This window comes from Tursiops truncatus, chromosome 13 (genome assembly GCF_011762595.2).
Source record: "Tursiops truncatus isolate mTurTru1 chromosome 13, mTurTru1.mat.Y, whole genome shotgun sequence".
NCBI lineage: Eukaryota > Metazoa > Chordata > Mammalia > Artiodactyla > Delphinidae > Tursiops > Tursiops truncatus.
This window is the reverse complement of record NC_047046.1, coordinates 21,944,527-21,970,889: the sequence shown is the minus strand read 5'-3', so window position 1 is coordinate 21,970,889 and position 26,363 is coordinate 21,944,527. Positions and strand designations below refer to the sequence as shown.

General features: G+C 52.0%; 3 protein-coding genes across 4 annotated transcripts in view; 1 reads left to right on the top strand and 2 right to left on the bottom strand.

The window, feature by feature from the left end:
• KREMEN1 (kringle containing transmembrane protein 1) overlaps positions 1-389 on the bottom strand; it is a 64,817-nt gene extending 64,428 nt beyond the window's left edge. The window contains exon 1 of one of the 2 annotated variants that reach the window (XM_033837131.2): positions 168-389. In XM_033837131.2, the coding sequence (XP_033693022.1) occupies positions 168-264 (97 nt within the window). In that variant the 5' untranslated portion in view covers positions 265-389. The remainder of the gene's footprint in view (positions 1-167) is intronic. The other variant, XM_033837132.2, reaches the window with a different exon arrangement.
• Positions 390-6,777: 6,388 nt separating this feature from the next.
• Positions 6,778-10,882, top strand: C13H22orf31 (chromosome 13 C22orf31 homolog). The gene is given in 3 exon segments (XM_073790884.1): positions 6,778-6,824; positions 10,439-10,565; positions 10,568-10,882. Coding segments are annotated over 3 exon segments (489 nt in total).
• Positions 10,883-11,459: 577 nt separating this feature from the next.
• Positions 11,460-26,363, bottom strand: part of ZNRF3 (zinc and ring finger 3) — a 148,701-nt gene continuing 133,797 nt past the window's right edge. Inside the window, exons 3-9 of the mRNA XM_019950445.3 lie at positions 23,871-23,945; positions 23,324-23,455; positions 21,881-21,991; positions 20,823-20,990; positions 18,894-18,996; positions 16,456-18,222; positions 11,460-15,041 (exon numbers count right to left, since the gene is read on the bottom strand). Coding sequence (XP_019806004.1) covers positions 14,998-15,041; positions 16,456-18,222; positions 18,894-18,996; positions 20,823-20,990; positions 21,881-21,991; positions 23,324-23,455; positions 23,871-23,945 — 2,400 coding nt within the window. The 3' untranslated portion in view covers positions 11,460-14,997. The remainder of the gene's footprint in view (positions 15,042-16,455; positions 18,223-18,893; positions 18,997-20,822; positions 20,991-21,880; positions 21,992-23,323; positions 23,456-23,870; positions 23,946-26,363) is intronic.

The window sequence follows — 26,363 nt, the reverse complement described above, 5'->3', positions numbered from 1 at the left end:
GGGTCTGGGGGAGTCCCAGGTCCTGAGGAGAAGGGCCGCCCCGTCTGAGGGGCGTCGCTGAGGGACTGGAGAAGGAGTCCCAGAAGGCAGGGGCGAGGGAGTTGGGCCCCCCGGGCGGGCTCCGCGCAGGACGGGCGGAGCGGGGGGTGGGGGGGCAGCTCACTCACCGGGTCCGGGACCGAGGCCGGGGCTGGGCGCGGGCCGGGCGGCCAGCGTGAGCGCGGCGGCGGAGAGCAGGGCGAGGCGGGCGGCGGGCGGCGCCATGGGCCGTCAGTGCGGGGCCCCGGGGCGCGGCCCGGGGGAGAAGGGGCAACGCAGGGAGCCGGGGGCGGCCATGGGAGCGGGACGCTAGGCTCGAGCGTGGCCCCGCCCCGGCCGCCCGGCCGCCCCGCCCCGGCCCGCCCTCCCCAGCGCCGCCACCACCCCTGCCGCCAGCGGCCCGCCAGGCTCCGCCGCGAGGCCCGAGGGGCGGAGCCGACTGCGCACGCCCGCCTCGCCCCGCCCGCGCCTGTCACTCACGCCCCAGGCCCCACCCACATCCCCCCTGCACCTGGGCCCGCCCACCCGCGGACCACTTTCTTGGTTGGTTTGAGGGGCGGGGCCAGCAGGTGAGGGGCGGAGCCTGGGGCACAGCCTCTGAGTCCACAAGCGGAGGTTTGACCCGGCTGGACCGGGCCGGGCGTCCAGTGACCCTTGCTCCAACCTCACTCGGGTCGTGACCCACACGCGGGCTCAGCCGCAGCCGTTATAGTCAGAACAGCAGTCTGCAAACCGCTTTTCCCTGCTTGGCTCATCACAGCGGTTTAAAAAAGGGTGCTCTGGAGTCAGCCTGTCTGGGTTCATATCCCACTTGATCACCTGTAAAATCTTGGGCGGATTTAAAAGAAAAATAGCTCTCTTACTTCAATTTCCTTATCTGTTAAATGGGGACGTTGATAGCAATTACTCCCAAAGAGGTTGTACTAAATGAGACAATGCGTGGAAACTTTGACACACACACAGTAGGAGCTTAGAAAATGTTGAGCTCCTTTTACCAACCCAATTTTTGCAGCCACAAAAGAGGCAGCATACTGAGCCCCGGTTCCGAATCCTATCGCACATTTTTTGTCAGCTGGGGCGTGTTTCCTGCTCTTTGTCATCTGCAAAATAGGAATATTAAAAGGTCTTCACAAGATTAGATTAGCTAGATGCAAGTAAAGCGCCCGATACCAAGAAAATCCAGAAGTGGGTGGGGCAATGGTGCTTTCTTAGACACTGCCATCCCGGGACGCAGAGAGCGCGTGGCTCGCTTAAACTCTCGGCCCCGCGTGGCCTCACTCCCCCACAAGGTCTTCCCCGCCCGCCCCCGGGGTCTGTAGTGGGCCTCTCTCCTCCCCCACACTACCCCAGGCAGAGATTCTCCTTCGGCTCCAGCCTAAACCGCCGCGGTGACGCCCCGCGGGGCAGGTCCGGGCGGTGCGCCGGGCGCTTTTAAGTCCCTGGTCCCAGACTTGCAAGTGCGGGCCTGTGCCCCACGCGGCGGCGGGAACCTCAGCCCTCCTGTGCTGACTCGCCGCGCCCTGAGCGGGGCTGGGCTGTCCCCGGCCCGCCTTAGGTGCACCGGCCCCTTCGCCCCCTAGCCATCCCCCTCGCCCGGTCCAAAGACCCGCCACCTCGCCCCCAACCATCCCCCCATCCCAGCTGCTCCCAAAGCTGGGCCCCAAAGGCACAACTACACCCACGAGGCTTCTTGGCTCCGTCACACTACCCACACGACCCAGTGCCACGGCAAGAGTATGCTTGTTCAATCACTGTTTTCCCTGGGTCATTACCAAGGTCGAGAATCCTCTGGCTCCTTATTGGAGCAGGGGGATGCCCTCCACATCCCACCTGGTGTCTCCCACTCTTGCTTACCTTCTCCTTCACCATTTTGGGCCCTTCCCCACCTCCAAAATCACCTCCTCCAACATAACCTGGCACTCCTTCAACTCTTAACTTGCACTCTCCCAGGCAGGAGGCCCTAGAAGGAGAATAAAATGGGAAGATGCAGGTAAAACCATCAGCACAAAGCAAGTACTCAGTAAGCGTGATCCCTCCTCCATTCAACAAATATTCAGTGCGGAGCCTGTCAAGAGCACCAGCAAGACAAGAACTTACACTCCTAGAACTGACACTCAAAAGGAGGGGAGAGGCCAGTCAACCAACTGGAAAATAATGTGAATTTCAGAGAGCAAAATGTACTACAAAAACAAGAAAATGATGATATTGACAGAGGGTGCTCTGTGGACTGTTTTAAACAGAGTGCAGGGGAAAGGTTTTAGCAAAGCAGGACACAGCTGTCTACAGTTTACAAGGTCCTTTCATATCTCATCCTAGTTTCAGAGGAGGAAATAAGAAGAGGCAGATGGGGGGGCGGGGATTCAAAATCAGGTTTATTTGGCCAAGTCTGGGGATTTATGCCTCATGGTAGCAGCTCCCATCTGTCTTACTGCCCTGCAGAAAGGCACCCCTGTTGACTGGGTACCAGCCCCCTTCCTTTATTCTGCTCTCTTGGCCTTGTGTAACCAGAATGGGCTACAGTGAAAAATGAAAATGAAAATGTGGGGCCCCTTGTTCAAAATTTTTAAGAATTTCAAGATGGTGACAACAGAGCATTAAACCAAGCCTGAGGTCCTTCTAAGCTCGGGGGGGGGGGGGCTGTGTCATTAACTACACACACCCCTGAAATGTTGCAAGCCCATGAAAGCTGACTTGTGCAACAGAGCTCAGAAATAGTGTGCAAGCTCCTGCCCCCACTGGCTGCCATGAGAAACATCTCTCTAGCTGTCCCCAGCCCTCCCTCCCCTCTTTTCCAGCGTAAAGCCCAGCACAGGTGATGGAAACAGCACACAGAGGCTAAAAATACCACCGAGCAGGTCTAGGTCAGGGCACGTAATGGCTCAAGGTCTTTGCTCAGTTATGTCGTCCCTGGCCCTGGCAAGGAGCTGCCTGAGATATTCATTTCAATACTTCACATGCCTCAGTCCTTAAGCAGCTTTATTTCATGGAAAGAGTGAGGGCATTGACTGTAGCCCCCGGGCCTCCAGGAAGATATTGGTGTCTGTCTGTCTGCCGGCTCTGCAGTCAGGCCCTTGGATTCCTCCCGAGGGCAGCAGGATTTGCCAAGAAGCTGAGAGATCTCAGCTGGTGGAGTTTGGGCGATCCTGGTATCTTTGAAACTCCAGGTGCGGTGATTTCTACTCAAAGGGCAGTCATGTTGTAGAGAGAGCACTGCATGAGGAGTCTGATTATAATAACAAGAATGGCAAACCTTTACTGAGGATTTTACTAAGCTTTCAGCAGTGTGCAATGTTTGTCATCACATTTCTCATATGACGGTAGCCCTATGAGGGAGGCACTCTTATGAGCCCCCTCATACAGAGAGGTTAAATGGCTTGCTTAAAGGTTGCCTAGTGGTGGAGGTGGGCTATGACCCCAGGCAGTGGGACTTTAGGACCCTACTCCTCATCACCGTGGTAAATTGCCTTCTTATCTTTATGGGGTTCTAGCAACCAACGCCTACTGAGTGGTCCAGGGCTGGGATTAGGGTGAGGCAAGTGAGGCATTGGCCTCAGGCACAAGATTTAAGGGGGCCCCCCAAAACTCAGTAATCAAGACAAATATTTAATCAATTTTTAAATATATTAAATATATTTAATGGACAGTGTTTTAATGCAATATCTTTAAAAACTCTAAATGAATGTCAAAAAATTAATGATGGACAGGGTTTCCCTGGTGGCGCAGTGGTTGAGAGTCCGCCTGCCAATGCAGGGGACGCGGGTTCATGCCCCGGTCCAGGAAGATCCCACATGCCGCAGAGCGGCTGGGCCCGTGAGCCATGGCCGCTGAGCCTGCACGTCCGGAGCCTGTGCTCCGCAACGGGAGAGGCCGCAACAGTGAGAGGTCTGCGTACCGCAAAAAAAAAAAAAAAAAAAAATTAATGATGAACAGAATCTCAAAACTGTAAATAAAAACAGGACCTAGATTCCTGATTTTCCTTTAGGCTCAGGCTCATCTCAGCACTGATCCTGTCTCCCAGGTTCTGGGTCAGGCAACTAGTGATGGAAAATTCAAGAGAAGCAGTAGTTAGTCTGTTCTGATGGGGGTGAAGGGAGAAAAAGAATTTGGTTTTGAACATAACGAGTTAGCAGTGTCTGTGGGGCATCCAGGTGGCCACATCTGAGAACTCAGAGCCAGGTGAGGAGGGGCGGCAGAATGGGCAGGGCAACCTCATTTCACATACTTGGCCCGTGATAGGTGTGTATTCAGTACATGTGGTCTAAATCACTAGTCCTCCGAGTTTGCATCATGGTTCAGGAATCTTTTCAAGTTCTCTCATCCAAAGTTTTTCTCTTCTCTACTAAAACTTCTACATCACAAACCTCAGATGTGTTCCCATATGGGTGTGGAAGTTTACTTGCTTGGGTGTTAAAATAAAAACATCTTCTGAGGAAATTAAAAACAACTAAATTCCACTAGAATTTGGGGGTGGGGCATGAAGGAGGAAGATGAGAATTCATATAAATTGGCTCAATTTCCTCTTTTCTTTAACTTTTTTTTTTTTTTTTTAAATTTTTGGCTGCGTTGGGTCTTCATTGCTGCACGCAGGCTTTCTCTAGTTGCGGAGAGTGGGGCTGCTCTTTGGTGAGTGTGCGGGTTTCTCATCATGGTAGCTTCTCTCCTCGCAGAGCACGGGCTCCAGGTGCGCAGACTTCAGTAGCTGCGGCGCGTGGACTCGGTAGTTGTGGCTTGCCGGCTCTAGAGCACAGGCTCAGTAGTTGTGGCGCACGGGCTTAGTTGCTTTGCGGCATGAGGGATCTTCCCTGACCAGGGCTCGAGCCTGTGTTCCCTGAATTGGCAGGAGGATTCTTAACCACTGCTCCACCAAGGAAGCCCGGCTCAATTTACTATTTATTCACTGACCCTCCGGAAAGAGAACAGGAGCTCAGAGAAATTAGAGAGAAGAGTGGTAGTAGAGGAGAGAAAGAAAGAAGAAAGATTATCGGAGCTAAAAATACATTGAGCAGAGACTGGCTAAGCATCAGAGACGGGCAGATGTGTTTCCAGACAGAAGCAGTGGCTTAGATATGTCAGGAAGAACAGCTCCAAAGGATGGGTGGAAAATAAAGGTTATTTAGACTGATCTCAGCAGAGTGAAAAAGTTTCATTGGCGAACCAAACTCAGGAACAGGACTTTCAGCAACATGGAAGCCCTATGACCTCAGCCCCAAGGTCTCTGGATCAAGTGTTGGCACCGACAATGGAAACTCTTGCCATGGTTTCAGGACCCTGGATCAAATAGAGTCTTTCCATCCTGACTTTATACTTCTGAACAACCTTCAACAGAACAACCTCTGTTAAAGACTAGTTACTTTCCTTAGTGTATCCTCAGGTACCCGCTTCCCTTTCCATCTAACAAAGCAGGGATATTCGGGACAACTTCTAAAACCAAGGGGAAATGTAGCTCCTGTAGATACATCACCTCCATAAGGTTGATGAATCTGACAAATGTTTAGTGAAGATGGATCGTGGGAAAAGAAATGTCATGATACCCAAGTCAGATCAGAATCATCCCCTGTTTCAAGAGGCTGATTGCTTGACAGCAAGGATTTACTGTGTGGCACAGGGAACTATATTCAATATCTTGTAATAACCTATAATAGAAAAGAATCTGAAAAACTATACCTCAATTAAAAAAAAAAAAGAGGCTCATCACTTGGTCTCATAAACCAGATGGGCACACAGCTAAGGACCTGGGATGAAGTTCCTATAAAATGTTGGGTTAAGTCACTCAGACCATGAGCAACAGGGGCTCAAGAAGGGGTCAGATGAGTGAATGGGCCATAATGTTAATAACATTAGGGACTTCCCTGGTGGTCCAGTGGTTAAGACTCCGTGCTTCCACCACAGGGGGCGTGGGTTCAATCTTTGGTTCGGGAACTAAGGTCCCGCATGCCTCACAGCACAGCCAAAAAAAAACAAAAAAAACCCCAACATTAATTAGAACTTTATTTACTGAGCACTTACTCTCTGCCAGGAGCCATGCCAAGTGCTTCACATGCGTCGTCCCATTTCCTCCGCATAGTGATCCTGGGGTAGGCACTCCTACTATCCGCATTTCACAGATGAGGCAAGTAAGGGCCAGAGATGTGAATTCACTTGCCCATTGAGAAATGGATCTGGGAGCCATCAGTAGGACTTGATGTGGTCTGTGCCCAGGTGTGGTACGTGGATGGGCCAACCAGATGCAAGGCAAAGTGTCACAGCATAGCTCTGAGTGGATAAGAGCAAAGGTGGTATAGACCCTGGTTGGGTTGAGTCCAGCCTTTGTTGGTTACTAGCTTTTGGGCCTGAGGCATGGTCCTTGAGCAACTGAACCTTCAGTTTCTTTTCTTTTTAAAAAATTTTAATTAATTAATGTATTTATTTATGACTCTGTTGGGTCTTAGTTGCAGCACGCAGGCTCTTCGTTGTGGTATGGGCTTCTCTCTAGTTGTGGTGTGTAGGTTTTCTCTCTCTAGTTGTGGCACGCGGGCTCCAGAGCACGTGGGCTCTGTAGCTTGCGGCATTCGGGCTCTCTATTTGGGGCACAAGAGCTCAGTAGTTGTGGCATGCGGGCTTAGTTGCCCTGCAGCATGTGGGACCTTAGTTCCGCAACCATGGATTGAACCCACGTCCCCTGCATTGGAAGGCAGATTCTTTACCACTGGACCACCAGGGAAGTCCCTGACCTTCAGTTTCTTCATCTATAAAGTAGGGATGGCAGCAGCACCCAAACTCATGCAGAAGACTGTTGGTAGCATTTGGTGAGATGATGTTGGTAAAGTGTTGTCTAGAACCATGTTTGGACTACAGTGAGCATTCAAATCAACACAGATTTTACTGAAACAGGAGAAATAGCACAGGCCAAATTACCCTGAGTTATTTCTAAGGAACGTGAGGCTTACTACTAGGGCAGTGTCAATTGAAGGGAGTTACACAGAAGGGAGAGAAGAATTTGATAGAACTTGAAGAGTCTGTATCAGCTGCCATCTGTGTGAACAGCTCTGTGCTAGAAGGAGACACTGAGTGCTTCTTGAGTCAAAGGCCTAGGAAAGTAAATACATTTGCGTGTCTGGAAAGAGGTGGTGTGGGAAAGCCAACCTCAAGATGGGGAAGGAGAGAAGGAAAGCAGAAGAGCAGCTCCATGTGCCATTCTTGCCCTTCTGTCCCTGCCACGCAGAGTAAAGGCAGACCGTAGCCCCAGGGCCCGGTGGCACTTCTCCAGGGTTCACTGGCTTTGAAAGGATGCCTGCCTGCCCAGTCTCCAGACGTTTGCAGACCCTTCCCAAAGACAAACCCTTTCCAACGCCCAGCTCTAAAACTGACCGACCTCTCGAGAGGTGAGGCCAGAGCTTGCCACTGAATTAACCCCACTGTCCTCTCAAGCATCTGTGGGTCCAGATGCCGGTGGCCTGGTGGTGGTTCCACGGTGGCCTGCGGTGCGGTCTGCCTGCGACTTTGATTCACTCCAGGGACAAAAAAAATCAAACAGGCAACGCATGTGATTCCAGGAACTCCTGCCAGACTCATACTCTGTTTTTCCACCATTTCGCTCTCCTCCCCCCGGAGAGGGAGCCTCCTTTGGCATTCTGTACATGAAAAATCAAAACCACCAACAGGGCAGGCACCTGATAAGGAGATAGGCATTGCCCAAGAGTTCCCAGGAAGAGGCGTCTTTGTTCTTGTTTCAAGCCCTTGACACTGCTAACAGCTCTAATTACTGCATTTGCCATGGGATGTAAAATAAAACCGCATTCCAGAAACCACGTATTCTCCCCCGAGAGAAACATGCGGGCAGAGGTGCCCAGGGCTGCAGGAACGTGTTCTTTCATTTCTGGTCCCTAGCCTTGGCAGCTATTCTGAGAACTTAACAGTACCTCCTTTATGTGCACGGAGAAGGGCCCTTTCGCACCTGTAAGGATGCATCTCGCTACCTGTATCCACAGATCTGGTCTGCATATTTGACTACATTGCGTGCAAAGTGTGCTTCTTAAGAATGTCAGAACCTTCAAAATTCACCCGCGCCATATTGGGGAAAATGAGGGCTTGAGAAGCTCCTGAGGCTGTAAGCACAAGAAAATAGAACTTCTTCCAACATAATTTAATTATAAAAATCTGATGATGTAACACCCACCCACACCCACATCACAAACCAGAGTGACATCACAAATACTAGAGATAATGGTTCAAAACTGCATGAGAGGCAAAATCTAAACAAACAGCAATTTGCCCATACGTGACTGAGGCAGAGAAAGACAGGTGATAGAAATATTAAAACAAAACAAAAAACAGAGAAAAAGGAAAAGAAAATACATATTTCTTCCCCCTACTAAGCTAACTAAAATAAAATTTAAGGCAACCGAAATATGGTAAGGTGATTTTATTTTATTATAGATGACATCTCTTAGAAAGCCAGGTCTCTTTAAGTGTGTGATTCTAATCTATCCAAATTGTTCTCTTGTTCTTGGCTGGTCCCAAGAAATGGAGGCCAGCATCATTTACATTGTGCTTTTGCCTTTTTAGACCCCAGAGTATATTTCCCTGCTTAGCAGCTTTTCTTGGCTCATGGCAGTCTGGTTAGAAAGTGATTTCAGGGCTTGGCACGATTTTACCTGCTGTCATTTCTGGGTTGCAGCATAGTTGAGGAGTGGCTACAGCTCCTATAGGAAGCTTGAGCGATCCCATCTCCCATTCCTTTCCTGCCATGGGTTCCCTTAGCTTTCCAGGGGACAGAAATGGTCTTTAATTCCTTATAAATGCTCTCTGACCCTCCCTCCGCTTCCAGCCCAAGCATGCTATGTTCTCTGAGAACCTGACCATCACTGTGACCTTGTGAATTTCTACTGCTTCCCTACTTGGTACAAAAGGTTTTGGTGTGCAGGAGAGAGGTTGTGCAGAAAGATTTCTAAGAGCTGTGTGGAAGGAATGGTCTATAAAAAGATGTTAATACTTTACCTCCAAAGTAGACCTTCTAGTCTCTGCTTGAGAATTGGCCTTTTTTATTCCTTTTCTCCCCCTTATAATTCTAGCATCCAATCTCTGTGAGATGAGATCCCAGCAACCCCACCTATGGACTCTGACAGTCTATCTTATGAACACCAGGCTTCAGGACTGCTATGTGGACTCGCCAGCTCTCACCAACATCTGGACAACCAGAAAGTGTGCAAAGCAGAACATCAATGCTCCCGTACCAGGTACCACCTCTTCTTGGGAAGTTGTAAAGAACCCATTAATTGCCAGTTCCTTCTCCCTGGTTAGACTTTTGCTCAGGCGACAACTGAAGGAGAAATGCTGCCCAGTACCACGCAAGTTTGGAGATGCGAAACCCTCAAAGAGATTAAAGCCCAAGGACGATTCAGCAACGAAAGCCGCCCAGCGGGGCGGGATAAGAAACTCCATCAGTTCCAACAGCAAGTGGCCAGTGGGGCAGTGGCCAGGTTCACCCAGGCACAGGAGGCCTGCAGGAGGCGTCAGTGAGGTAGGTGATGGCTGGTGGTGGAGAAAATGTGATGGGGTGGGGAGAAGGAAAGGTAAGCTAGGGCTTCATGCCAAGAGAAGGAAACCCTGAAGTTAAAGACAGGATTGTGGGGGGTCAGGATGGGGGTGGGGGCGTGATTTAGTGGAGAGAGGACAGATCTGGGGTCATGCATATTTCTCCTTTGCTCAGTTTGAGAGGAGGATAAAGTGGCTTTCAGAAGTGGAGACAAAAGAAACTTGACTTGAAGCAAAAATGAGGATGGGAAAGGCTCAGATGCACATGCTTGAACCCCAGAGCTGAGCCACAGATCTGGTCATGAACGTCCACATGGAGAACTTGGCGCCCAGAGGCCTGATCTGAGTCCAGCTCCGTTAGTCCACGGTGGCCGGCAGAGCTCAGAATGCACCCTGGAGCTAGGTGGTCAGTGTTCAAATCCCAGCTCTGACCGTAATTGAGGGGGACCGTGGGCTCAGTCTCTTTCTACCTTGGTTTTTGTCATCTATAAGATGTGGAGAAACAGCCCTCCCCTCACAGGGTTTCATGAGGATGAAATGAGTTAATGCATGCAAAGGGCTTTTGAGCAGAGCCTGGCACAGAGTAGATGTTTAGGGTCCTGGGTGGCACTCAGTAGGTAACAGCCGTGGTCCACCTTCTGGCTGTGTGGCCTTGGGCAAACCCATTCCAATTTCCTTGCTTTTAAAGCTGTCTCCTGCTGACCTTACAGGGCTGTGGGGAAACACTCGCAGTGGTATCCCTGAAGGAATTCGGTAAACTAGAACATGCTAGACAAATGTTGGTTGTGGCTGTAACCAAGACTTGGGGACACAAATCCCAGATAATTATCCTGAGCTCCCTTCTCAAGTTTTAGCTTTGACTTCTCTGCTTTCTTCCTGGCTACAGTAAAGAAACTTCAAAGGAGAAAAAAGGAACACTCTGCCAAGATCTTGAGAGCAGATATGCTGAACATGTGGCTGCCTCCCAAGTGCTACCCCGGGACATTGGGACAGTGTCCTGGAAGGGCCGAGCCTCACCTCACTTCCGGAAACCAGGAAGAGACAGCAGCTGTCGGAGGATGCATTAACCACCCATGGCCTCTGCACAGAGGGCCACTGGGCTCTGCACCACACGGTGGTGGAGCCAATGCTGTGGAACCCTTCAGGGACCCCCGAGAGGTACACTTAGGAGCTGGGCAAGGCCATCAAAACAAAGCCCTGGGAGGCTCTTTGCAGCCAGGCTGCCACCCCTGAAGGTGCTCAGAAGGACCCACTGCCAGGCAGGAAGAGGCCAGAGGTCCACGAGGAGCATGCTCCCAAGAAATGGCCCAAGTCAAAGAGCGAGAAATAGGGACAGGAGCTCACAGGATTAGGGTATTCTCTGCTAAATGTCCGAAGAATAAACACCACTTTGCACCTTCCACGCGATCTCAGAGCACTTTACAGATCAGTGACTACCCTCCCCGGGAAACAAGACAGATGGGTATGAGATTCACTTTAGACTCGGGGCCCCTCTCCACCTTCATGATTTGGTCATTTCCAGGCTGGATGCTTAAGCTTTTTTCCTACAAGTCCCTTTTCCTTAAAGAGGGGCTGGAGGGCCTCAGTCTTCCAGATAGGAAAAGGCTTAGCAGATGAAGTCGATGGTTATACCCAGTTTACGGTCCCTATGTTCAAAAAGTGGACTGCTGGGATTGACCACCATTCCCCCCATAGGGCTGAGGAGAAAACCTATCACCACCTCAGAGACATAATCTCAAACGCTGTCTCTCAGATACTTGCCCAGACACCACCTGGATCCCCAATAACCTGAACTCTGTGTTAACAGGAGAGGAAATTACACAGATGCTCCCATGAGTGAGCGGATGTTATTAGGCACTGCTTCAAGCAGACCTCTCCTTTGTGGAATCTGTAGACCTTTACCAAATAGAGCAATGACAATATATAACGTACTTGATAAAATTGTATTTTTTTTTACAGTCATTTGTACAATTTGTTACAAAACCATAGAAGACTACAACTTGTTTTAAATCATTTTTGGTCGGCAAATATGTAAAATCTGTGTGCAATTATCATGTATTTACAGGGCCTCATGTTAGTCATTTTCAATGATTATTCCAACGTCACACTCTCAACATAAGACATGGCTTAAGATAAATATATTAGTAAATAAATATTCTGAGAACATATTTCCATAAATGAAATGTGCTGCTATACATATACAGAATATACATAAGTTGTTTTCTAGCCTTTAAAACATTTTTTTTTTAATGGTAATGTTGGAGAAGGAGCCCTTAGACCACTTTATTACAAAATCTTTACAGCAAAGTCTTTACAAAATATCTTTTAAGTGCTATGGGAGAAATTTTTAAAAAAACATTTTAAAATAGTGCCTTGTTAGACCAACACAATAGAGTTTATATAAAGAATAGAAAAAGGCAGTTCTGTTTAAAAAATAATACTCTTGATTAGTAATTATTTTTTAGACCTCATTTTAAAAGCATTAGTCCTGCATGAACTTTGAGTAGGAACTAGCAGCACATAAGGGAGGGTGTGAGTGGTGGACAGCAGAGTGGTGGACGTGTCATAAAACGGCGTGGGTTAGGGTTAGGGTTAGGGTTAGGGAGAGGCAAAGAGACGGAGAGTTAAGGCCAGCATCCTGGGGCTGTGTCTACTACAAAGAGGTACCTGGTGGACCAGAACTCCCAACCCCCCATTTTTAACTGGTTCTAGCACTCTTCAGTCTACATGGCTGTCCTACACCCAAGGCTGAGCCACGGGACCACACCCAACAGTCACATTCCTGCGCGCGTGTGTGTTTGTGTGTGTGTGTGTGTGTGTGCGTGCGTGTGTGTGTGTGTCTCTCTCAATGGAAGATGTGATGCTCCCAGTTTCCATAGCTATGTAACTCCCACATGCCACTGAGAGGCCACCAAGAAAAGGTACTTGTCATCATTATTGGAGTCTTACGACTTCAAAGAAGACATTTCTTTTGATTTGAATGGTGAGGCGATATAGTTGGTCACCATACTCTGGTGACCCAACACAAGTTTAAGACAACGGCTGAGGTTTAAAGCCTGAAAGTTTCACTTTTCTGTTTCTACCACCCTATAAACTATGAAAATTAAATGTGGTTTTTTTGGCCATCTGTAGTTACTGCTCTTTCAAATGAAAATTGGACTCATTTATTTTAATAAGCCCAGTTGAAGCCACATGCTCTCCTCATCTATTTATTGCTTAAGGCTGCTGAGGAGTGGTTTTCCAGCCAGGGCTAAAGAAAGCCACTTTGGGGGTATGATTTCAGACAAGGAAGATAATATGCACTCAAAGGCATTAAAAACAAACAAACAAACAAACACAAAGCCACAAACGAACAAACAAAATCTCAACAATGAGAAGCTGCTTTTTGTAGTTCATGTTAGAAGCCATACCCCCCACCCCTTCCCTAAAATCACAAGATGCAAGCTGCTGTCCTCAGCAGCTGCTACTCCTGGCCCGAGGAATAAAGGCGGCCCAGATCACGTGTCACGGGGCTCAGGCATTTCGCACACCCTCGCCAACAGGTGTGCTGGGCACAGGCGGTGCAGGGGGTGGGGGTGGGGGCAGCCCCCAAGGGACTGCACCTCAGAGGCTGGATGACAAATCTCACCACAGTGAGCTCCTTAATGGCAAACGGCTCAATCGTTTGATGCTGGAATTTCTTTCTGACAAATCCTGGCTGGAAGTAAGTAAATTTCCTCATCACAGGCTGGGGTTTTTAAGAAAAAGGGATTCAGTAAGATTCTCATTCAAAACGTTGTGATGTGGACCCTGGGCTGACCTTCCCTGGGCCTGACTGGAGAAGAGCCGTCACAGTCCCCTGGCAGCCCAGGGTGGGTCTCTGCTTCCCCACCTACAGGGGGCCAGGACTCAAGGTTCCTATTCAGCAAATGAGCATTTCAGATGACAACAAACACCTGCTGAATAAATGAATAAACAGAAGTGACCAGAAGAGTTAGCGAACACAAGAGCTAATGTGATTAGTTTCTTCTAAAAAATTTTTTAATAACAAGAAATACATTGGACAAAAAGGATAACGATCCCTGATCTGAAATAGCTTTAAATAGATTCTCCCTTTTAAAATGGAAACTTTTAAAAAATGGTTTGGGTTTTTAAACTCTTCTTCCCTCTTAAAACAACAACAGCAACAACAAACAACAAAAGGTTGGAACAATATATAAAAACCTACCCTTTGGGTCTAAACTATCTGATAGTCTCTTTCACTCTGTCTCATGGAGAATCAATACAGAATAGTGCATTAGGTAGAAAGGATAGTAGACATTTACAGGCGAGATGAGCAATTTCAGCCACGAGGCAGAGGGCTGAACAACCCTGAAGCAATGGGATGGGAAACGTTGTCATTCAAAGGGAGCTCAGACCCTATCGGGTCCCGGCGACGCGCACCCAGGAAGGCAGCCCAACGCCGGAAGCAGCCGGGGTGTGTGTGGCCGGGCACACACGGACGCATGCGCACAGGTCCGCTCCGGGGCGCCCTCCATCCCACCTCTCCCACAGCTGGGGTAGACACCAAGGCTGCAAAACCACGTACATTCCTCCTGGGTGTCTCTCCCCACACACCCCGTCGAGCCATCTCTGCAGCCAGTGGCAGGAAGCCCAAAATCAGGACTGTAAACTCTGTCCTAGTTAGGACGATGACCAGAGGGGACAGACTGAGGACACTACGCAGAATCGTCCCTGTCACCCTGGGGCTTACGTAGCAATGGCTTGTCCCGGCTCCGCAGTGCTGCAGACCTTCCACCCGACCCCAAGCTGTTTCCATCAGCTGCCTGAAGGTGCAGGCTGGAGAGGCATGGCTTCCGAGAAGGCCTGACATTTTGTATGTTGGGATTTGCCACGAGAAAGTAAGAGGCAGCATTGCATTGTTCCTCAGAGTTTGTACCCATATCAACTAGCTTTACTTCAAGTTTCTGATTCATTTTCTAAGGCAGGTGTAGCCCTGAGCTTTTCAAAGGCCTGAGCTCCCTCCAGGGAGACAACAGTATCTACACATGATGTGGTTCAATTACTGCAGCAGTGATTTTTTTTTCAGCAAAAGTTGGCGGTTAGGGTTCTTTAAAATATATATTTAAATAACTTTTTACATTTACATATAATATCTTAAAAAAACAAAGCAGAGAAGTCAATCCCACACACCTCGAACCCCAAGCACACACACTTTACAAAACAGAAGAGTAACATGTTATCAAGAGGCAAAAGACTAAGAGAATTTTGTCTGTTGGTTTGTTAATTGGGAGGAGGGGTTGCCACACGTGGCTCACATTTTGGGTTGAGGAGGGCTCTCTTTATTACCACTTTTGTGTTTGTCAAAGCTAAAAAAATCTTTTTTTTTTCTTTTTTTTTCTGTAGGAAGTCAGAGTTTGGAATCTCCATACAGTTCCCATTTCCACGGAAGAGTTCCATCTGAGCTCAGGCTCCAGGGCCTCCACTGTCGGCCAGGCGAGATCTTGGTCCTGGGAGAGAAAGAACAATCGTCAGGGGAGGGGGCCAGGCCCGCAGGCTTTGGGCACCACATGCAGGGACGAGGCAAGGGACCTGGGGGCCCATCCCAGCGTGTGGTGGGCTCTCAGAAGTGACAGCTCTGGATGCTGGATGGACTGTGTATATGGTAAAGGGCTGAAGTGGAGCCCCCTTTCTGAGGGCACGGAGGCCTTCTAGGGAGCCGGCCTCCCACATTGGGCTGTGCAGAGCCTTCTGGAAACCCTTAGGCAGCATGAAAACACAATGTACAAAAGATGTGCCTTGGGCCCTGTTGCAGGCACTGGGAAACCCCCATTGCGGAGCTCCCACACCTCACAACAAAGTAATTTCAGATTGTGAAAACCTGGGAAGTAAACAGAGGGTGTGAGAGTGAGCTCGGAGGGGGCTGGAGGCCGGCTCTTAACCCAAGATCTGCAGGAGAGAAGCGGTAGAGAGGCCTGGAGGCTGGAATGAACCTGGCACGTTGGAGGAACAGGACGGGGGCAAGGCGGCTGACATCATGAAGAAGGAGGGATGCGGGAGGAGGTTGGGCGGGGGCGGCAGGGCCTGATCATACAGACCTGGGTGAGGGGTTTACATTTCTAAAATTTGGAAGGTAATGGCAAGTCAGTGAAGAGTTTTCTGGTATAAAGACAGACTTATGTTTTAAAAAAGACGACTCTGGCACCCACGTGGAACAGAAGGCAAGACTGGCCACAGGAGACCAGTCAGAAGGCTACTGCCCTCACCCTAGAGAGAGGAAATAGGCCTGGCTGCGGACAGCAGGCGGGGAGCAGAGCAGATCCACGTGGGGTTTACTTTGGAGTTGGAATTGTCCCAGTGCTATTCAAAGGTGCTAGACTGCACACTGTTCACTACTGAAGACAAAAGATTTGGCAACTTTATCACAATTTGATGATGTCTGCTGAATCTAATAATAAAAAATCTGGACTTGGGTTCTGCATGTCTTTTGCTAAGTTTCATTTTTCTGGGGATTCAATTTTCTGGACCAGGGGAAAACCAGCACATGTGGTTCTCACAGACAGGCTGAGAAGCCCAGGACCCGGATGCATGAGGGGCAGGGCAGGCTCAGGGCTGGGGCCTGGGCTTTTGGCCTGAGCCATCTGGGTAGGGAGCCTTGGAGAAGGGGGTGCAGAGGGAGGAACTCGAGACACTGCTGTGGCAGGATCAAGCGGGATGCTTCTGCAGCATCTGGGGGAGAGAGCTCATGGAAGCAGAGGGCCAGCAGGTCTGGAGCCCAGAGGAAGGGCTGGATTGGGGAGTAACACTTGGAAATCATCAGGTACGGATGCTGTTTAAAGCCAAGGGCACCAAGAAAGTCACTCAGAAAGTGACTGTGTGGAGAGAAGACCCAGATCCTGGCCTACCGTCACCGCCCGCTCTCACCTGCAGCCTCGGTGGCTGTGGCACTGGAGTCCTGAGTGTCCTGGGGGGCACTGGGGGAGCTGGCCCCAGGGGCCCCCACATCCTCTGGAGGGCAGGGAAGTGACAGCGGTGCCCTGGCCGGGCAGCACGGAACCCACTCTTCTTGCTGGGCTGCTCCCAAGCCTCTGTGGGGCCACAGGGCATCCGGACCTGGCAGCGTCCCACCCCAGGGGCTGAGGCCCCGGGTCCCTTGGCATTCAGAGGGCAAGCCCAAGTCACAGTCCACATCCTCCGGAATGATGGGGATGCGCTGGCTCAGGTCCCGGGCCCCGGGGTGGCAGCTGGGCGGGAGCTCCTGGGCCAGCGTGTACTGCACACGTACCGAGCAGTCCTCGGTGTAGCGGCCGCCACCCCCGCCCCCGCCCCCGCCATGGGCCACCTGCTTCTCTTCATAGAAGCAGCAGGGCAGGCCCTCATACTTCACTCCATCTGTCCTGGGCAAGTGGTCCGGGTGAAGGCCATAGGGGCCCTGAGAGCTCCCCGGCTGTGACTCCCCACCCTGGGGGCCGCAGCCCTCACAGGGAGGGGGGCCCAGGAACAAGATGCCGCCCCCAGCCGCTCCCGCTCCGGGGTCTGGGGCGGGAGTCTGGGGCTCACAGCAGCAGGCACACATCGGCCCCTCCCGGGCCCCCTTCCAGGTCCTCCTGAGATCCGGGGCGGCCCCGGGAGAGGCCTCGAGCCCCCCTTCTGAGGTAGAGCTGTTGGGCCCCCGGGGCTCCAGGGAGGAGCTACTGCTGTAGTTCATCTCCAGGCTGCAGGTGGACAGCTGATCCCCCGAGGGAGAGGCGGGCCCGGGCCAGGGCTCTCCCCGCCCCGCACCTGGGCCTCGGGCCGCAGCCAGGACCTCCTCAGGGGGCGGGGAGCCCTCGAGGCGCACCACGGGCCCCCGGCCTGAGCCCCCCATGTCTCCGGCGCGACAGGGGCTGCGGCTGCGGTAGACGAAGGGGTCGTAGTCGCTGCTGAGAGAGCTGCGGAAGGTGGAGCAGCTCCCGTACACGCCCTGGTTGCTGACCTCTGTGCAGTCCACCACCGAGTCGCTGGAGGAGCAGCGGCACTGGCCCGAGCTGCCGCTGCTGCTGCTGCTGCTGTCGCTGCCCGGGCCGTCGGCCAGGTAGCCGCTGCACACCGAGCGGTGGCCGTGGTAGCAGCTGAAGCTGGACGCGCTGCCGCTCTCCAGGTGCGAGGCCGGGGCCGCGTGCACCGCGGGGGCGAAGAGCAGGCCGCTGCTGCCGCCGCCGCCCGGGGGGAAGGCCCGAGCCGGGCCCCCAGGGGTGAGGCCGGGAGGGGGCTGCCCCTCCTGCTCGGGGTAGCTGAGGCCCCGGAAGTAGTAGTGCTGGTACATGGTCTCGTACTGGGAGAAGCAAGCTGCCTTGGAGAAGCTGCGGCCGCCGAACTTGGGCCTGCGGAAGGGGGGGGCCGGCGAGTAAGGCCGGTGCTCCAGGCCGCAGCGGTGAGGGGCCAGGCTGTGGTCCAGATGGAGGGGCGGGTAGCCGCGGATGTAGGCGGGGGTCTGCGGCGGGAAGAGGCCCTGCTCCCCGCGCCGGTCCACGGTCAGCAGCGTGACAGGGTTCCCGTGGGCATCCATGCTCGTCCTCGTGGGGTAGGCGGGGATGGCGCTGGCCCTGTGTACGCGGCCGGGGTAGTGCACCGGCAAGATCACCCTCTGCTGCCGGCCGCGCGCCAGGCTGCCGGTCTCCAAGCACACGGCGCTCGGGTTTCCCTTTTGTTCTGGGGAGAGGCGGAGGAAACGCGGTCAGGGGGGCGTGCACGCTGGGGCCAAGGGCTCAAGGGGGCGGATGCGGGCAGAGACTGAGGCGGCCGGCGCCAAGGTGCCCAGTCTCACGACCATGGCCCATTCTAAGCTGTCGCCAAACCTGGCCACGCGGGTAGAGGCCTCCTGCTTCTCCACTCGAAAGGTGGTCACTCCTGTCAGGGTCCATCTCCCACCTCCCAGCTGCTCTGCACGGCATAAGGCTCGAGAGAGCAACAGGGACACGGAGGGGAAAGGCATTTTCCCTCTTGGGAGAACAGCTATACCTGGAGGGCACCCTGCCTTCTGGGCCCTCATCCACCACCACAGGGAGGCAGCAGCAGCATCACAACCCCGAGGTACCAGGCACAGCAAGCGTCACCACTGTCATCCCGCTGAAGAGATTGTGGGCCCAGGGCCTGGAGAGGCCGGGTGCCTGGCCCAAGGTCAGGAAGCCAGTTCATGTCAAAGCCAGAACCCAAACTCAGGGTGATTCTTCAGAGGCCTCCAAACCCCAAGCCCCCACGCCTCCAAGTCCAGGTGGCAATGCTGCGGTGGTTTGCTCGCTCCCCAGCACGTGTCCTGCTCCTGCTAGGTACTCGGTAAAGACAGTGACACTCCAGCAACAACAGAGGCAGCGGAGAATTACCTATGATGTTGTGTCGACAGTGGGGGCAGGTGTGGTGCTGCAGCAGCCACGGGTCCACGCACTTCCTGTGAAAGCGGTGAGTACAGGGGATGACCCGCAGCTCCTGGGAGGGAGAGAGGATACACAGCCTGAAGGAAGGGCACAGGCAGAGGGCGGTGCTGTCTTCAGCCCTGCAGTGTTTCTTCCCGTGGAGCCCAGAGTGGACCAAGGAGCCCAGTTCACTGTGGCAGTGCCCAGAGGCTCCCCCTCCCCATCTCTAGCTACAAGTGGGCTCCGTTCCCTGGAGTCAGGGCCCACACATGGGTTCTAGGGAGAAAGACACGGACCATCAGCCAGCTCCAACCACGGTGCTTGGTGTTGAGGGAGGAAGCCAGCTCCCTTCTTGTGAGGAGGGCACTCACACCCACGCCACATATAAGGGACCGCCAGAGCTGTATGCTAGTGCAAATGGTGAGCCTGGGGGTATGGAAGGGTGGCTAGATACACCCCAAAACCTTCTGCACTTCTGGGATGGTGGCTGGCTCCAGATACCCAAAATGGGGTGGGTAGAAAGGAAGATGCCCAGGACTCATGATTGACAGGTGGGGCAGCAAGGGGGCAAAGTTCTCCCGTCCTCCCCTTCACTGGACCCTCAGCACTCACCTGGGGGCACACAGTTAATAACAAAGCACCCAACGTGGAGAGGAGGTAATGGGGTTCTGAGGCAGGCAGAACCACCTCTAAAGTTCCTGAGCCCAAAGCACCCTCCAGACTTGCTAATTTTACTTTGATTTTCCATTCTCTGACCAGCTCAATGCAGTAACATTCAAACACCTAAGGCTGTGCCTGACCGTGGCAAGAGTCCTACCTGGATTTTCTCGTGTAACCTTTGTGATCACCTGGAGTACAGGTCAGTCTCGGGCCCATATCACAAGCATAGGCACAGAGAATAAAGTCACTTGCCCAAGATCACAAAGCTAGAACCCTCCTGGGCCCAGATGAGAACTCAGGCAGTCTGCAGGTAGAGACCATGTGAGACTATTCATCTGGAGGCCTCTGCAAAACCTCTTTTTTCATCCAACAGTCTACACAGCAGCGGGACACTTTCATCAAAGGGGCATCAAATGCCTGCAACTAATTCTGAAGTGGTTTGCTCCCCACTCCCCAAAATGTGTGTGTATATGCACGCCTCTATCCAGAAGGAGATGAAGCAAATGTGGCAAAATGTTAACAATGGGTGATTCTAGATGAATGATCCAGCATTCATTGTCTGATTCTTGCAACTTTTCTGAAAGTTTTAAAATTTCAGAAAAAAGCTAGAAGGAAAAAGGGGACATCACATCCCTTGTCTCTCTTTCTTTCTTTTTTTTTTTGCGGTACGCGGGCCTCTCACTGTTGTGGCCTCTCCCGTTGCGGAGCACAGGCTCCGGACGCACAGGCTCAGCAGCCATGGCTCATGGGCCCAGTCGCTCCGCGGCATGTGGGATCTTCCCGGACCGGGTCACGAACCTGCGTCCCCTGCATCGGCAGGCGGACTCTCAACCACTGTGCCACCAGGGAAGCCCCCCTTGTCTCTTTATAAGTAAAAACGTAAACGTTCCATACGGCTTTGTAAGAGAGGTTTGTATCAAGTCAAGCGCCAGAGTTTTCAGAAGAGCAATTCTGAAATTAAGTGTAAATGTTCTTACAACTAGACGTTTTCTGGCCCATTATATATTTCTGATCAACTTCCGAAATCACCTATGTTCAGCTCGGTCCCCTGGAGAGAGTGTCTGTGTATGTGGCCACCTGCTTCCGGGGGGCGGGGGGGAAGAGCAGTTTGAAGGTCTCAGGACGTCTCCTGGAGACCTAGGCAGCTCGGCCCTTCCCCTGTGGGAAAAGCCCTTCCCCTTCCATCTGCAGGCCTGTCTACCTCATCCCCACCAGGACTGGCCCCACCTCTGCCGTTACCTCTCCATCGATGTACTTCTCCAGGCAGATGGCACAGTCGGACGTGGAGCTGCTGCTGAGCGTGTCCAGGGCCCCGCAGCTCCCCTCCCGGCGCCCCTTGCTCTTGGAGTTGAACTTCCTGGTTTCCATCTTCTCCAGGGCCTGCACGGCCAGTCTGTTCATGGAATTCTGCACAGCAGAACGTGGTCCATGTTAGGGTCTGGGACATGTTAACAGCACTAGTCACCCCTGGGGCCATGGTCGGCCAAACACTAGTCTCCATCAGGCCAGGACAGACTTCTGAGAAATCACTAAAGATTCAGAGGCCACGGCACAAGAGCACAGATCTTCTAGACTCCCAAGTGTCCACCACATCGGTCTAAGCAGCAGTACCAGCAGAGGTCTACTCTAATTATTTGGCCAACTCTGCTCTGTGCTAAGGGTTCCTCCCTTCATTGGAGAACGTTCTGAGGGCAAATGAGACCATGCATTGGGGTGCCCAGCACTTGGCAAACCAGACACGCTCGACAAACATCAGCTGCTGCTCCGTCGGTGATGGCCACCCATCCTCGAGAGAACTCAGCGCCCAGTCCACCGTCTCTCGCTGTGGACATCACACTGCTACACCTCTGAGAGTCTAGATTCCCGAGTAGCCTCCCATTGCCCTCTACCCCCAATCCTTCCTTCCTACAAGCACATCGCCTGGAGAGCTTGGTAGATGCAGAGTCGGATGAAGCAGGTCTGAGGTGGGGCCTGAGATTCTGAGTTTCTGCCAAGCTCCCAGGTGATGCTGATGCTGCTGGTCCCCAGATCATATTTGAGGAGCAGGGCTCTAGGGGTCCAGGTTGACATTTAAACATTTCTTTGGAAAAACCCCCGGCTGGAAACGGCCCCAGGGCTTGGCCTTTGTAGGACTGGCCCTTTCAGAACAGAGACGACACAGTGCTATAAGCTTTGCTCTGCTTTTTCTCCATCTTTGCTGGTTCTAGGCCGCTGGGGACGGGCTGCAGGGCTCAGGACCAGGTCTGCGCCGGCAAAGGGGCCGCAGGGATGAACGCTCACAGGCTGCTCTGCGTTACCTGACTGCGTCGCTGCTTCAGCTTGATTTTGACAAGGAGGATGAGGCAGACCAAGGAGACCACGACAAAGAAGGCCAGGAAGATCCCCATATCAAAGTATTCCGTGGGTTGCTGGAACAGAACACGGACACAGTGAGTCACAGGGGATTGGCACACGGGCTGGGCCAGCCCTGGTCGGGAGAAGGATGGGGCCACCGGGCTGCATTTCCCCTCCTTTGCAGGGCACATGTGGGGTTCTGCTAAGACACACACAGTGTGCTATCCAGGCCCAGGTAGTGCCCCACAGCGTGGCCCGGGGAGGCCGCAGCGGTCTCAGCCAGGCCTCCTAACAGCCAGGAGAACTCTGTTCACAGAGCCTCGCTCCCTGCAGAATAGCGCAAAGTTCGCCGTAACTGGTAGGAGAGGCCCTTCCAAATAAACACAAATATCACATTTATGGGACAAAAGAGTGAGTGTCATGTTTTGAGGGAACCGTGATTACTAACCATATAATTAATGGTTTACAACAACTCAGAAAATTGTATGCTGCTTCCACAAATATCAGCTTCCACTACAATGAGTCATATTTACCAAAGCGCCCTTTTTTCCTTTAAAAAGCAGCCAGCAAGTCAGTTCTTCTGCAAACTCCCTCTAGTTTTAGTTCTTACCTTTTCCTCATGGCACACTGCCTCCTAAAACCTTAAAGTTACCTCATCTGGGACGTGTTTAGCCAACAGGAATGGAGTTTTGCTAACTGAATGCTATGGGTATCCGGATATTTTGTGCAAAAGACCCATCCTCTATGTGAATATTCCAATATTCGTGAGGAGGAAATAAACCATCTGTGGGGCACCTGTCCTAGGTTCCTAGAATCTTCAGTCTGAGGTTGGGCAAAAGATGCCAGCAGTGTCCCTTTAATACACCTAAGAGAAGCCTAAAAAATGAAGCTATTCATTAACCACCTGGAAGTCGTGAGCCCCAATCCCTGTTGAAAGCTTACTTTTCCAGAATCAAATACAAGTTAGGGGGTTTCAGTAATGCATTTGCCCCATAGGAAGAAGGAAGCACAGGCTTTATCCTCTAGTCTAGGCCAGACGGAAGGAGGGAGATACAGGAAGCTGAGTGCAGGGTGTCCTTCCCTTCAATGCTCCTCAGTTAGCCTTTCACAGGGAGATGGGACAGAAGAGAAAAAAGGATAGGAGTTTACCCAGAGGGGATGCCAGGTGGAAGAGACATTTGGTCACAAATCACCTATCTCTGGAAGGACTTTTCAAATCCCCTCTAGAGGAGCCGGGTGAAATTTCTCCCTGGCCTCCAGCCTTAAGTCTGATCTAAACCTGCAGGAACCTGGGGCGCATCAGCATTGTAGACGGAAAGAAGGTAGGAGCAAAAGGCCAAAGCCCAAAGGGGATTAAGGCACAGGCGGCAGCAGGGAAGGTGGCGGCGTGGCCAGCGGAGGCTCACTCGAGGAGGGCGGTGCTGGATCCTTGCTCGAGCCACTTTCTGCTTGTTGACAATGTTCATCAGCTTGATGGCGTCTGCGCCCTTCACGTACACCACTGGCCTCTTGAGTGGGTCTTCTGACCCCTGGTTTAGCTAAGGAAGGAGAGGAGGTCCTGGTTAGAAGACGTAATTACTTCAAGAAGCAGGAGAGAGAAAGAAAGGCTGGAGGAAAAGAACACGAGATACCCTTTTGGAAATCCTCAAACTCCTCAAGCATCGTAGGCTTGGAGCTCCCAGAAGGACGAGGCTGAGGATGATGCCCCTTTTAGGATGGAGCGGGACCCCAGAAGGGCCTTTGAAAATGCCTCACCAACCCTCAGCTTCTTGGCTCTTACCCCTCTTGATACACTTGCCTTGGAGTATGATGTGCAAACACGGATAACTAACAAGGGCAGACAAGTGCAAGGGCCCTGAGGATGAGGGTGACACAACCGTGAGAAGCCAGGCTAAGTAAAGGAGGTGCTTCTCTCAGGGACACTGCAGCATTGGCCTGGCCCGAGGAGCTTACCTGGTCGATAGCTTCTGGGTTTTCAGACACATCGAAGATGACTGCGGTGGCTCCCCGCTGCACGGCTCGCTTGGCCTGGCAGAGTGAAAAAGAGCAGGTTGGCACCCTGGTCCTTACCTTTCTGAAGCTGGCCTTGGAAATCAGACCTGTATTCGAATGCAGAATCTGACAGTCACCAACTAATGTGACTGGGTGAGTTACTAACTTTCCTAAGCCTCAACTTGCCCATCTGTTTAAAAAAAGGGGGGGTGGGGAGTGGGCAACAGCACCTTGTACAGTTATCCTGGGAACCAAATGAGTTAGAAATGGTGAAAATAAACAGCTGGGTACTCGATTAACCTTTGTCTCCCTATCCAGACTAAACCTTAAAATCAAACTACAAACCAATAACCTGCCCAGTCAGCATAAAGGTATTGGTTTCAGTATTTTCTGCTATGAACACAGGGCCACTGGCAGCTAAAGCAAATGCCTTTGGTCCTTCTCTTGCGGTCCTGCTTCCTCCCCACATCATCCAGCACCGCAGTTAGAGGAACGTACTGAATATTTCCGAAGGAATCTCAAAACGGTCAATTTTAATAAGTGACATAAACTAAAGACCTTTGGACATGCTGTCGGGGGAAAAGCTACGAGAAATAATTGTAAATGGGGATTTGGAGCAGTTGGCTGCCAAACCTGGCTGCACATCAAAAACCACTTGGGAAGTCTGTAAAGCAGATTTCCTGGCTCAAACCACAGAGACTGATTCAGCAGGGCTGGAGTAAGGCCCAGGAAACTGAGTTCTGAAGCTTTTCCGAGGGATTCTGATGATTCAACCACTTGGGGAACTACTGATCAAAGATGAGATTAGAACGTTTTAGGGACAAATGAGAAGGGGTGGGATTCTCTTTTGGAGGAAAGGATTCCTTTCCACCCCAGTGAACCTTCTAATTTCATGTCCAGCTAAGGGAACAACGGGTAGAAGCTGAGGAAGAACAAGACGTAAGACATAATCCTTGCTTATAGGAACCTGAATCTCGTTAGGGAAGCGAGACACCTCTAACGGGTGGGGGGAGAGCTCAAAACAAAAACCAAAGCCCCTATAAGATGGGCAAATGATGGCTAGTACTCAGAGGTCAAGAAAGTCTCTGTGAGCCAGAGTGCTTGAGAAAGAATAAAATCTGAATTCCTTCCCCACAGGAAAGCAACACTGAGCCTTAGACCAGAATGTGGCTAGAGCAATAGCTCCATCAGCCACCAGAGGGCGGCCTTACCTCACACCTTCTACAACAAGACAGCTCCCTGTACTTGGTACTAAATAAGCAGGACGGTGGATTGTCAGGGATGCAGCAAAGTCCTCCGCAACTGAACAAGCTCAGACACCTGAGTGCTGTGCTGCAGAAGCTGTCCTTGTTCTGCTGGGGACCCTTTCCTGTTGAACTGAGATTCGATGTATTTAGTCTGCTCTGCCGCTTGCCTGTCCCACCCCGTTTCCCCACCAGCACGCTGCATCAGGAGGGGCCCCTGGGCGCTGTCTCCAGCTCTGCCAGACAAGCTGCCAGTGGTGGGCGAGTCAGAGTCTCTTTCAGCCCCAGCCTCAGTTTCCCCATCTGTAAAAGGAGGAGGGAGCCTGTGTCATGAGGACTAGGGTCCCTTCCAGTTCGCAGTCTTGGCCACTCAAGGAGGCAAGGGACTGTCCAGAGTGACGCAGAAAGAGCTGCAACAGCTGTCACTTGCCTCCAGCAAGAGAGGACATGATGGCCCAGTGAGAAGGTTCGGGGCCAGGTGGTGTCACTTTCCTCCATAAAGCTCTTTAGGGGCACAGACCCCTTTGCCTGAGGTCAACAAGCCCTCGGGGGCTCCAGAGTTAACTAACAGCAAGTGGGTGCCAGTCTCAGGGGGTAGCCCAGCCGTGTTCACAAATTCAGGGACGCAGAGGGCCCTGAGGGACAGCACCACAAACGAGGAAATAGACAGGACTTCTCGTTCCTTTATTTGGCTTTTGTTCCCTGCTTGAGCACATCAAACAGCACCTGAGGGGACTGTGCGTGCAGCTCCCTCTTGCTTGGGAGCTTCAGTGGGGTGCATCTGGAGAGCCTGGAGGCCAAGAGGCTGCAGGCCCCAGGGCAGTGCAAGCCTCGGCTGCCGCCTGCTCCCGCCTCCAGACCCCCTGGCTTCACGAGGAGGCAGAAGTCACGGGGATCTAGAGGCCAGGTATGACCCCCATGGGCCAGGCATGTTTTAAAAGACATTTTAAACAAAATCTAGGAGGGAGGACTCAACTTCAGGTTTCTCGAGTGAAAAGAGCAGGTCAAGAATAAGGTGCTTAATCCTGTTTATAGCTCAACTTTAGACACAACCAGGTTAATGCACAGGGTCCAAAGTACTAATATTTTGAGAAAATGATAATTCTCACAGTCGGCTTACTTTAAAAGTTATGTTTAATGTAAGCTGCTGTTAAATTAAGGTTGTATTTCCTGCACTCAGGACTGGACAGGAGGCAAATCAGGATTACGT